We start from the raw sequence: 12,754 nt of genomic DNA on the forward strand, positions 1-12,754 counted from the left end.
TTGGGATTATCGAGAATATTACTCAAGCGGATGCCGTTATCTTGGATTTTAAAATGGCGAACCCTTTTGCATCATCTACTTGTCAAGCATGTTCCAAAAAAACCTCTATTGTAAGGGTTTAAGAGAATATTTCTTGTCCGAAAATCGCCATCTTGGATTTCAAAAACACCTGAAACACCCATTTTAATCATTTACTTGTCTAGCTCATTCCAAAATATCCATATTGTCCATATTGTAGGGTTATCGAGAAGTAGTCATCTTGGATTTTTAAAAGGATACAAATATCGATTTTCATCATCTACTACCCTTCAAAAATACCCATATTGTTTGGGATCATAGAGGCTATTGTGCAACCGGTAATCGCCCATTTGGATTTTGAAATGGCGCCAAACATTCATTTTCATCATCTACTCGTGAAGAGGGATTCCGTCAGAAACCGGCCGACCTCAAAATATGACCATCGTCGATTCGAACGAAACTTTGAATTTGTGTTCGGTTTATGAATCTCCATGATTTTCTCTGACAATTGCAATATTTTAATACAAGAGCAATTTTTCAAAAGGGCGTAGACATTTCTACATGCTTTAATTATTTTTTTGATCAATTACTGTATTTTATACAACAAAACTTTCGGAGAACGACTTAGAGGGGATGAATATTTCTGTACGAAAAAAACATACACTGAAAAAAAAATGTGTCATTTTTCACAAAAACAAAATTTTTTGTTAAAAATTTAAATTGCCGAAAAACCCATTTTTTCTAATGGGACATATTTTGTCAACAAAAACCTAAAGAGATAATTTTTTTCAAACGATAACTTTATATATGTTTTTAAATTTCATACTAATTGAAATACAAAACTGTAATTTTATTACAGAATGTAATTCTAAGTAGAGGTGTGCGCCGCACCGACGATTGCATGCATCGGCGCGCCGCCGATTTTTACCTGAAATTGGCGGCGCGGCGCACGCCTATAATTCTAAGTATCATTTTAAATCAAAACGCATTTAACAAAAATCTTCCAAAATGTGATAGTTTTCGAGATATTTGGAATTTTGTTCCCAAAAAAACAATTAATTCTACTGATTATGCCCTTTTTAAAAGTTATTCGCGTTACCCCATCATGAAATGTCAAAAATCTAAAGTCTATCGTATTAAAGACGCAAAAGAAACTTTTTCAGTGTATTTACATTATGGAGAAGGTTTCAATAAAAAAGTATTCCTAACAACAACTTTTGACATATTTTAATAATTCATACTATTTGCAGTTAAAAATACAATTTTCTTTTTGAATATGATTCTAAACACCATTTTAAATCAAAATGCTCATAACGTAAATTTTCTGAAATGTAGTAGTTCTCGAGATATTTTAAATTTTGTTTTAACATCACGCTTATTTTATTTTTTACGACCTTTTCATAAGTTAATCGCGTTTCTCCATCAACAAGAATAAGTTTTTTCAAAAGATCCAAAACATTTCCTGTAACTTCTTCTTTGACATCAAGGCGATATTGTAAACCATTTGAAAGCTACACGAAAACAAGAAAATTCGTAAAAATAGGCGCAACCCTCGCAGTGCTAGAAACTGCTTCATTTTTACCTTCTAATGCTCAATAAAATAACAGTAGCGTAAACTCTAGTCGAAGAGTGTTGTGTTTCTGCGTGTAAACTCTAGTCGAAGACAGCCTAAATTGATAAATTTTATTCAGTTTTCAGTAATCGTACAAAATTAGAAAGATATATCAACGCTCCATTCTTGTCGTCAACGTAAACTGTCTCTGGCAGCACTACGCCAGCTGAACCCAATCAGACCAATTGCAATAGCTTCAGTTCTATGGGTAATGCTTATAACTCGCACTCAATCAGAGCCAAGAAGATCAAATTGGAAAATTCAGATTCTTCGAGACCTTTTATTCCACGAAGAAAAGTTTTTCTGTCGTAAAAAAATGAAATGCAACATCTTGGACTTGTTCATCTGACGATAGTTTCTCTCTGTTCCAAAAAGAAATATTCATAGTAATTACAAGCCAGGGCAGGTGAATATTGGTCGATGATTTCATTAGTTCGTTTCTTATTTCGTTACATTCAGCCTTTGATGCTGCACGGGTGTGAACGAAGGCATTGTCGTGATGGAACAGTATTTTCTACTTCATAAAACCACGATGTTTCTCCTTAAATGCGGAATCTAATGGTCAATTAGCTTCGTGTAGTACTCCCCGTTCATGGTCTTTCTGTCTTCCAGATTATCAACCATGGTAATACCTTTGCTATCACAGAAAATGAGAACCATAAAATTCCCCATCGTTGGGACTGTTTTGGCTATTTATCGGACCACTTTTCTCTTCTTAAAGGAAATTACAATAAAAAATTGTTGCAATGTGTGTAAATCGGTTATTCTTTTTAATTAACCCATTAGGGGAAGATGGGGTAAAACGCACCCCCTAAGGAAATATGATCATAACTAAACTATAGAACATCAATTGGGAGAATTTAATTAATGATATCGTGTAGCCAACATTTTCCTCTGTAATCAAAACCATAACGCTTTGCAAAATATTCAAAAACATGAAAATAATTCAATTTTTCAAAATCATTAAAAATAACCTTTCGAAAAATAAGCGGGGCAAAAAGCACCTGTGCGGGGGCAAGATGCACCACAACAACGGGGCATAATGCACTACAACAACGGGGCAGAATGCACCGCAACAACGGGGCAGAATGCTCGGTGAACAAGCAAGTAGTTTTGTTTTCTAACGAGATTTCACAAAAGTGTGCCATTAAATAGCCTTAGGTTATGCAATTGGTATGTTTTCAGAACGATTTTTCTGTTTTCGATTCAAAACCAGCAAAATCAGAGAAGAGGGCATTTTGCCCCCGATGGAGCAGAGATATAAATTTAGCAAAAAGTGAATTATTTAGTAGATTTTTCATATGTAGTGCGATAGAATAATGAACAACGGTATAAATAGATCTGGAATGCTCTAATATAATAGTAAAACAGTATTTCTAAGAGCGAAAAATCCTTGTTGCACGAGCAACAATAATTACATGAGAAAAGCACGTTTTTGTTTTTTGTTTATTTCTCGAGCTGCTATTGATGTACGGTTATCAAACTTTGACAGTGTATGTTTACTATGGCGGACTTCCGACTGGTGTTACCGTTTTCTAGAAATTTTCAGCTGTTTTCGATATAATCAAGGGGTGCATTTTGCCTCGGGGGTGCGTTTTACCCCATCTTCCCCTATTGCCCAACTTATTTTTCACACGCAGCACAAATTGAGTTTTCCGATTGGAAAAAATGATGTGGTCATTCCAGTGAAATTAATTTCCTACTAAGAATAGCTGATATAATAAGGAACAACCAGTGAAAATTTCAGATTGATCGATTAATTAATTCCTGAGATCTCGTGGTCGCCGCGAATGAACTTTTCAACAAAATACAATTCCGAGATAATCGAGTTTTATTGTCGGTGCAGCGAGTCAACGGTCTAGCGTATCAAACACTACGCATCGCCTACGAGTGGTCAATGGGTAGCGGTCTATGAATCACTGTAACTCAAGTTTTAGTATTCCGATCTTAATGAAATTTTGAGAAAATTGTCCTCAGCGTATGTAGTTTGTGAATATCTAATTTACAAAAATTCGATTTTTTTCATCATGACAAAAATGTGTAACCCCTTAAGGAAAAATTGAATGAAAACAAAACATAAACACCGGTTTAACCACTCTAACTTCTCTAAACGTATTCTGTAAGAGTATATGAACAATATTAACTCATTGATAATGTCTGTTCTGCGTTATTCCTTAAGTAATAGGAGTTATTCTATATATAGTAGGTTGGGCAATAATGGGTTAAAAATCAAATCATATTTCTTTTGCCAGTTCAACTCATACAGAATGAAGAAAAATATTCACTCAAGCTTCCTTCTTAGCGAATGGGAAAGGCAGGGCCTTTTATTTGACTCCTTTTATCAAGTTTTCTTTCACAGCCTCCTTGGTCACTTTCCTCGCCGCTGAACGCCAGTTTACTTTCAATTGTATTTCGCTGACAATTGTTTTTCACATCTACTTAAGGTGAAGATGTGTGGAAGCCAGGAACGCACGCTTGTTGCTAGGCACCGACTCGCTTGTTTACATTGAGAAAAAATGGACTTTAAAGTGAAAATTCAAACGCACAAATTAGAGTTCCCGGACATTTTCCTTCGATCATCTGCACAGTGGCAGAAAATTTGAAGGTTTGTTTGTAAACGATTAAAGTTTTGCGGGTGTTTTGTGCAGTGGTGTGTGATTAAAGTGCATTTGAAAAAGTGCAATAAAAATGGGAAGAAGAAAAATAAGAGTGCTTCGAAAAGAAACCCCAAGTGAAGAGGGGTGATATTTTCGCAAAAAATAAGAACTGCAGAGAGCATTTGAAATCTACCTTGATGTAGGTTTCGTCATTCTGTACCACACAATAAAACTTCATCAGCATCTTCATGTACAGCTACTGTGATCGTTCTCTGTCCAACTTGTTTTGCTTACCATCACGATTTGGAGTCACCACCTTCTTGCAAATCGACAGTCTGGCTCGCTTTTTAGCTCGATACACGGCTGTAGGCGGCATTTCCAGCTTGCGTGCGACATCTCGGAAGGAGAGATTGGGGGTCCGTCCGTTTCCGCCGGTCACATTTTCCGTCGTTTTTACGGCCAACGGCTTTCGATTCCCTCCGATTCAGTTTTCCTGGTTGTCGACAAACGTTGCCATTTAGACAACTGAGTAGCAAATGACAAAATGAAAGAATACGCATGATGCTAAACACATACATCTTTAAAATGAGGAGTGTGCAGGTTCTTTTTAATGCACGATGAAAAGAAATGCGTCAAGTTGAAGCTGATCAATTTTTGATCGTAACAGCCTTTAAATAATAAAAACCTTATAATCGCGCGTTACTGGAAATGATCCATACTTGACTAGGTGCTAAACATATCAACTTAAAAATACTAGTGCTTGTAGTTACTTACACAGGTGAACTATGAGATGCGATCGTCTTAAACAGTAAATATAAAGAACATTTAGAGGGACTTTGGATATAAGGTCTTCTGACATATGAACAAAAGCTGAAAGTTTCATCGACGGTGAATATTAAGATATCTTCTTGAACAAAGAGGTGCCCATTCCTGGAAAACTGCCGCTTATACTGATGAACCAAACGCATGCGTTTTAAAATGACCCGTGGCGATAGTTCACATCGTTTATTCACAGTAATTACTGGGATCGATGGATAAATAATTGCTGGTTCTTATTTTAAAATCGAGTACTGAAATGGTCGACACTCTCACCACGAGTCCCCGCATCAAGCTTCCGAGCGGATAAACCGCGTTAACTTCAACGCCAAAACCGGAATCCGTCGCTGCTGTTCCGGATTTTCCCACTTCCCGGGCGAATCCACTGCTGCTGTTCGATTTTTGCTACTCCCGAACGAGCGTGCCGGTTGGTAGCTGGATCCTCAATTATTTCGCCATTAGGCTCTTTCCACTTCCTGATGAGGTGTAATCCATCAGGAGGAAGCAACCGGCGACCGGTCGCAGTCTGTTACACACGTTTTATCCTGGGTTCGCATCAGCTGGTGGATCCTACGCCGCGCGCTGGATCCGGTGGCCTGTAGATACTCCAGGAAGGTTACAGGCTACAATTACGCAGGGACATTAGAGAACTTCTCGGCGGCTAATGGCTGACGGTCCGACGATGACGGAGGATCTTGGATGTGAACTGTTTTTATTCAAATTAGCCCGCGCATTCGGTCAGGATCTTCAGGAAAGTGGCGAGCCACACGCCAGATGGCGGATTTGATTAACCTCAATTTGGTAGGAAACCGCAAAAGCACTTTAATTTTTGTTTGTTAAGGGATCATCATCAGTTGCCGGCAGGCAGGATCGAATGTTGTTGGTGATGCCTCCTGACCGCAGTGTGCCGTGCTGTGCCACGCCGATGCCGGCTGGGCAGGGTTTCGAGCGGCGCGATGTTAACGATGTTTACATAACCTTAATTTTGTTTGACGTTTGGAGGTTTGCTTTCGCGTTAGCATGTGTGGAAGAATTGAGTTGGGTTTTTTTTTGCTGTTTAGTTCACTGCGTTCTCTGCATTCGCTTCACGCGCGCAATTCATTTTAATTGTTTCACGCCTAATTTACATGCTAATTTAATTAATTCCTCCAGTCAGAGCGAAGCGCTCGGCAGTCGAGAACGATGGCCGACCCAGCCGCAACCCGTTCACTTGGAGTCCATCCGAAGTGGAAATTGGAATAAATTTATAAACGCAGTTGTTTGATTTATTAAATATACGGTAATGGCGGCGCTTCGCCTGGAGTAATTAATGGCTGGTGTTATTTTGTGAAACCCCAGAATCCGGGTGAAAAACGGCGGTTTGTGCGTACCGAGTGTAGATAAGCAAATCATTTGCCACTGATAAGCCCTGTAATCTAATTGGTCGCGCCATTATCCTCATTTTGTTTTCTCTTTTTCTCTCTCTCTCCGTTCTCACCCGTAGGACCCCCAAGTTCGGTCGATCGACTCTCCGAAGTGGACGATGAGGTGGATGTCGATGTGGAGGAGTGCTCGGACTCGGAGGAAGCTTCCCGGTCCGGCCAGGAGCGGAACTCTCACTCGAGGGCAACGGCGACGCCGAACAGTGTGTCGGACGAGGAAAGGCTGACCCCGGAACCGGCATCGGTAAGTTTCGAATTTAGTTCGCATATCTAGGGTCCAGAAGGTGAAGTCACTTCTCTAACGGCTCTTAGTGCTGACAGAGACCGGCGGATAATAATATAGAAAAAATAAGTAAAATATCTGTTTTGGTATCAAAACCTCGACCAAAAATCTAATTAATAATGAAAGCTTGCTAAAACTGAAGGTATTTGAGCTGTTATCCCTCCCTAAGGGAAAAAACTGCATGCACCTATTAGTATTCGTAAATTGCATCAAATTGTTCTGGTATTGATGGAACTTTACAAACGGAGCACTTTATAGTCATTCCGTCGATTGACGTAATCGACGAAATAGGGTGACACCTTCCCAGTTAAAAAAGGTTCTTTCAGATTTGTTCAAAAGTACCTCAAAGTTTGCGATTTTCTTGTTGGATAATGAAATGACAGGAACATCCAGTTTTGATTGTCAAATGTTTCTATAATTTCTGAATACGTTGATATTCTTATCATACCGAAGTTCAAAATGGCGTCTGCAAAATGGCGGCTAGCGTCGACCTTTGCACGCGAAATATCGTATCCGAACTTCCAATCCGCAGTTTCTTGTGGTGAACTGGTATGAAAAAATGATTACCAATTTTTAAATTAATTTTTGCTAAACATTGAAAAAGGTAATAGTATTTCGTTCGGTGCAGTGACTTCAAAATTAACGAACAATCGAATTTGAGCCATTGGTACTATTTTATTTGCATTACTTGTTGAGTTTTATTCATTTAAAATCAACTGATTTTGACAGCTCACTTATACACACATAATTTTTTCTGCTGAATCTCAGCTTTAATGCAACTTTTGCCAAAATCTCAACAGCTGAGATCGCAGCAAACATCTTTTTTTGCTGATATCTCAGTAAAAGTGACATTTGATAGCTGAGACTCGGAAAATATTGCACTGAAAATTAGTAAACAAATAACACTTTGCTGAGATATCAGTTTCCAGATTTGCTGAAATAGTCGAGCTGAATTGAGTGCGTACACACCTTTCTCCAAGAGAAACCGGTAACCAAATTCGTAAATAAAACCAAACTTTTCCTCCTCTCTTACAGAAACGGCCCACCATAGTCGGAACATGCAATTCCGACGATCTGCGGCCGGTTCAGTGCCACCTGGAAACCAAGGAGCTGTGGGACAAGTTTAACGAGCTCGGCACCGAAATGATCATCACCAAAACGGGACGGTAAGTGTTCGGATTAGATACAGCAAAAAAAAACTAGTCACAAAACTCGCCGATGCGTAAAGCCGCTCGTGTCAGAAATCGATCCTTATCGGGACGCGCACAGTTTCGAGTGTCTAGAATCGGGACATTAGAAAGGGATTAGATGAAATTTATCTTGTTTCTTCGCACTCACTTTCTTTCGGGGCTGGATCTGGCCCATAAATTACCGGCCGGATCCGAGGGGTGACCGGGGCGACCGAACCTAAGAAGGAGCGGATAATGAGAACGCAGATAAATATCTAGACAAAATACAACCATTACCGAGGGATTATAAATTAGAAGACATTAGTCAGTGTATAATTTTCGTTAAATTACGAAGGCAGTTCCCTTCACAGCTTTCGCTAATGCTATGACTGTTTTTCACTCGCCAACATTCTCTTTCTCTCTCTCGATCAGCGAAAATCTCCTCGGAGGTCTTGCGACACTGAACCGGGGTAGCTTCCCACGTGATTCAGCGGAAAATTGAGCCATCACGAGTCGATCGATGTCGATCATATTGGCCTGGTCGAGGGAGATACCGAAATAAAAAAAAGGTTCGAAGAAGTTGGCAGCTATTATTGAATATAGCTGTCATCGATTCAGCCAGGCTGAGGCGGTAGCCATCACTTGCCGGCGTAGATTATTTTTTTTGCTGCAACGTGCCCCCCTTTACTGAACAATTAACGACCGATTGCACACGATCCATTGATCGTTGGGTTTTAATAGAAACTTACACGCGGCCGAGGCTTCTTTTCCCCCTACTCGGGTCGGGTATTATGTTTTCAATCAAACGTTGCTGCTGTTGCGTTGCCTCGAACCTGCTAATAAACCGAGAAAGGATGACGAGAAGGAGGTGATTCGATTGGCTTGGTTTTTGTCTTCCTTATAGCCACTCTCGGTCGGCGTCATCGTCTTGCCGGGTTTAATCTTGAGGGTAATAGCGATTAATTTCCTGCACCAATGTTGGATAGTTTTTTTTTATCTTCTCAGTTCCAGTGGTCTGGTCGAAGGTGTGTATGCTAAAATTGGGCAATTAGGTGTGGATGTTTTGCGGTTTGTAAGGTGATGGAAAAAATAAGTTCGTTGCTTATTACGGTACAATTTTTGCCACTTTTAGTTTCATCCGATCTTATTAGTTTGAAAATGTTTTTGATATAAACAACATGAACTAGAGCATAAGTTTTGCTTCGCGTTATACGCATGCAGAGCTAATTGATTATATTTTGTATCGCAGTAGGCTTTCCTTTTTAGTTGTGTGCTACAAGGAAGCAAACTAAGATCGTTACTATTCTCAATTTAAATCAACAAGTCTGTTCGATGTTAATTATCTGAACATCATTTATATTCGCTAATACTCTAATCCAGTAGTATCGTCTCGTATTACGGACCCTACCGAAACTCCCTGGGATGTTGTGGGCCCCCACGATTTAACATCGAGTTTGTATTCGATCAATTTATTATTTTCAGCCTGTTACTACTTCCGAAAAACACATTTGACACATTCTTTCGTGACGTTACAACGATTTGACGATTCTTCATTCCATAAATATGTTATAACTTTATCAAATGAACGCCTACATCAGAACTTATTACAGATTCGGAAAGTACACAAAATTTAACTAAAGATTCAATAAACATAAACTGAATATACTGGAAGAGGATTGTTTTATAACTGATAATGTAACGTGACGTTACAACGCGTCACAGATGAGAACTTTCAACGTATTTCCATAAAAGTCAAAATATCTGCTCTATAAGATTTTTAACAAGAACGAATCTTCTATGATATATTTCTAAATAGCGGACGAATAACTAGGTGTCATTAAATATATTTTTTATTGTTTTGTTTCTTATTAAGCATCTTTTAACTTTCGTGACGTTACAACGCTCCTTTCTCAGAAAAGCGATATCTCGTTGCGTTGTAACGTCACGAAAATCTTCAACTTTTCTATAACTCTGTAAGTTACGCTGGTGCTATTGTTTTGAGTAAAATTTTAAACATTTATCACATTTAGCCATTTTAATAAAAATTTACTCGAATAACAATATGGGGTTGTCGAAAAATCACGCTACAGTTTATTTTTTTATTTGTAGCAGAAATAATTGATCAAGCCAAGAATTTTTCTCTCATATCTGTTGTGGATGAATTTGAGTGATTTGACATATTTATTTATTTGACACGGCTCAATATGGTAGTTTAACGGAGCCAGAATAGCAGCTTTTATCACATATTTCACAAACAAAAATAAACTGGCAGTATTGCTTTGTTTAATTTGGTAAGGAATCAAGTTCCCGATCCGAGTTTATAGTATGATATTTGTATTGTTGGGCTTAAGCAAGTGGATTTATATGACAAAGCGAGCACAATTTAAGCGCCAGACAATCGACAGTGCTTAGTATACTGAAATATTGTATAAATTATAGTTGCAAATATTCAGAGAAAAAGAGCACGCCACATCGCCGTGATGTTGCGAAAGAATATGTTACATCCAATCGTCAATTCGACGGATTTTTAAAAGTCTGCAAACACCAATAAACACTCCCTCATCTATCTTTTTAAGGCTCATTTGAGATGAGCCAAAGCCTTTTTATCCGACTCTAAGCAATGGAGACGATTTAGTGTGGTCACCCAGATAGGTCCCTGTAGACCCAATTATGTTTTTACAACCTCCCGTAAATTCGAATAGATACCCGTCAATATTGGATTTAATACCTCAGGCATTTCGATAATGTAGCTGCTTCGATGATGTATTTGGGCGTGTAACGGAAGAATTGGTTAGTTACTAACTGACGGCATGTGCGACTACAACGGAGGTTGCGGAGAACCTTAAAACGGGCGTCTCATCGATGATGGCGAAGTGTGGAATGGTTGATTACTGGGGGAAAAGAAATATTCAGGGAACGCATCATTATTCATGGCTAAATACTAACCCGACAACAAAGTTCGGAAATTCCCTCACAACCTTCCATCGCGTGCCCTGGACTACGTTGCTGTTAGCGTGATTGCATCGGAACGTATCATGTAACCAGCGTCTATGAGAGTACAGCGTAGGTGGACTTTTAAAGAAATATAATGTGACGTTGTTCAATCGTTTATTAAAAATAACTCCTCCAGTGCATTCAAGTGTTGTATATCAAATCTTATATAAAATTTTGTTTATTTTCTAAATCTATAATTAGGTTTGATGAAGGAGTTCATTTGAAAAAGTTATAACAGATTTATAGAATGAAGGTTGGTCAAATCGTTGTATATAACTGTGTCGAATGTGTCGATGGTATATAACCCCTTAAGCACTTAAGGATATATATTCTGAATTTATGAATATCACGCTAGTATAATTTCCTGTTTACGAAACAACTTGAATGCGTTTAAATAAACCATACGTAGGAAAATTTAATACTATATCTGATAAATCATTCAAGCGTCTGATAAAAGTTGAATTGCGTGACGTTACAACGCAAAGTGTATCTTGTTCTAACTTTAGTTCCACATATCCAATAAAAGAAATTGTAGGATTTTTAGAAAAGTATTTTTGAATACAAAGAGAATCCGGAATATAAATTTGGACAAAATTTTAGTTTTTTAATAAAATTAAAAAATGGGCATTTTTCGTGACGTTACAACGCAGAAACAATCAAAACTTCTATTAGTTCAAAAAGTATTAGTGGTCAAATCAAGAAAAAAATCTTTCTAGTTTTACTGTTGTACACTCAATAACGAACAAATCCCTTTAAACAGATAAAAATTTCAATAATAGTTTCATGAAATAGAACTTTTCTTAGAAGTCAATAATTCAGGAGCCATTTTCCGTGAAATTCAACTTACTTTTCTATATATTTTTCAACTATTTGTCGAAAAGTCAATGGTTGGATTACATAACATTTCAATGATTTAAACACTACCGAATCTAGGAAAAAATATTGTAATACCAAAACAAGACAAAACAAAAACGTCATTCTGGTGTACAAGCCCGCGGAATGTGTCATTTTCTTCGTGGATCCCCAACAGCTGCTTCACGGTCCTCTAAAGGTCCGAGGACCCTAGGCTGAGACCCGCTACTCCAATCTGTCGTTCTTTATCCCAAAGCATTAAGTATGTAGTTCTTTCTATTCTAAACTATCTATTGACCCTGTTTCTAAACCTAACTCAAAGTACAACATGACCAAAACCTAAAAATCGATAGGATAGCGTATAGTAGAAAGTTCTGTCAAACTATGTCGGACATCTTTTTTTTCCCCGTACATCGATCGGAGCAACAACGAATGACAACCCATTTAGTGTGTGTTTTATTGTTTTTTTTTTCTCTCGAATGCCGTACTCGGCGGTGCGGTACCGAAAATTTATGACCACCGGCAAACCGGACGGAAATATTCGACCATCCTCGCACATCCGTTCTTCGAGTTCAGAAATTTATTTTCAATTTTAAAATTTAATACCTTGTTCCCGGGGCTTGAGTTTCAATTATTTGTTTTGGAGTCTCACCCGAGTGCCACTGCAAAATCGAAGGTTTTTTTTTCGTCGTCCTCCGGTGGGAATTTGGGCACATGTGCAATGTCCGCAGCGACAGAATCGATCCCCTTCGGTTCGTCTGCATCGGAACGATGCGGAAAAATGGCGACCGCCAAAGCTGTCAAAGCGTACAGTCAGTTCCCTTCGTCTCGATGCACCACAATTCACGACCTGTTCATAAATCCAGCATGTCGTTTGTCAGTTTAAATTACGTCGTCCATCGTTTTGATGCATTTTATTGCCCCGAACCCCGCCGACGTCGCTGGTATACCGTATACGAAACACAAATCGGTTTCCCGGTTCCGCATGGTGG

General features: G+C 38.6%; 1 protein-coding gene across 2 annotated transcripts in view; it reads left to right on the forward strand.

Annotated features, from left to right (window-relative positions):
• LOC131681523 (T-box protein H15) overlaps nt 1-12,754 on the forward strand; it is a 173,074-nt gene that overhangs the window by 14,557 nt on the left and 145,763 nt on the right. For both annotated transcript variants that reach the window (XM_058962339.1, XM_058962340.1), the window contains exons 2-3: nt 6,527-6,708; nt 7,783-7,913. In XM_058962339.1, coding sequence (XP_058818322.1) covers nt 6,527-6,708; nt 7,783-7,913 — 313 coding nt within the window. The remainder of the gene's footprint in view (nt 1-6,526; nt 6,709-7,782; nt 7,914-12,754) is intronic.

The sequence above is a fragment of the Topomyia yanbarensis genome, chromosome 2, assembly GCF_030247195.1.
Source record: "Topomyia yanbarensis strain Yona2022 chromosome 2, ASM3024719v1, whole genome shotgun sequence".
Lineage (NCBI taxonomy): Eukaryota > Metazoa > Arthropoda > Insecta > Diptera > Culicidae > Topomyia > Topomyia yanbarensis.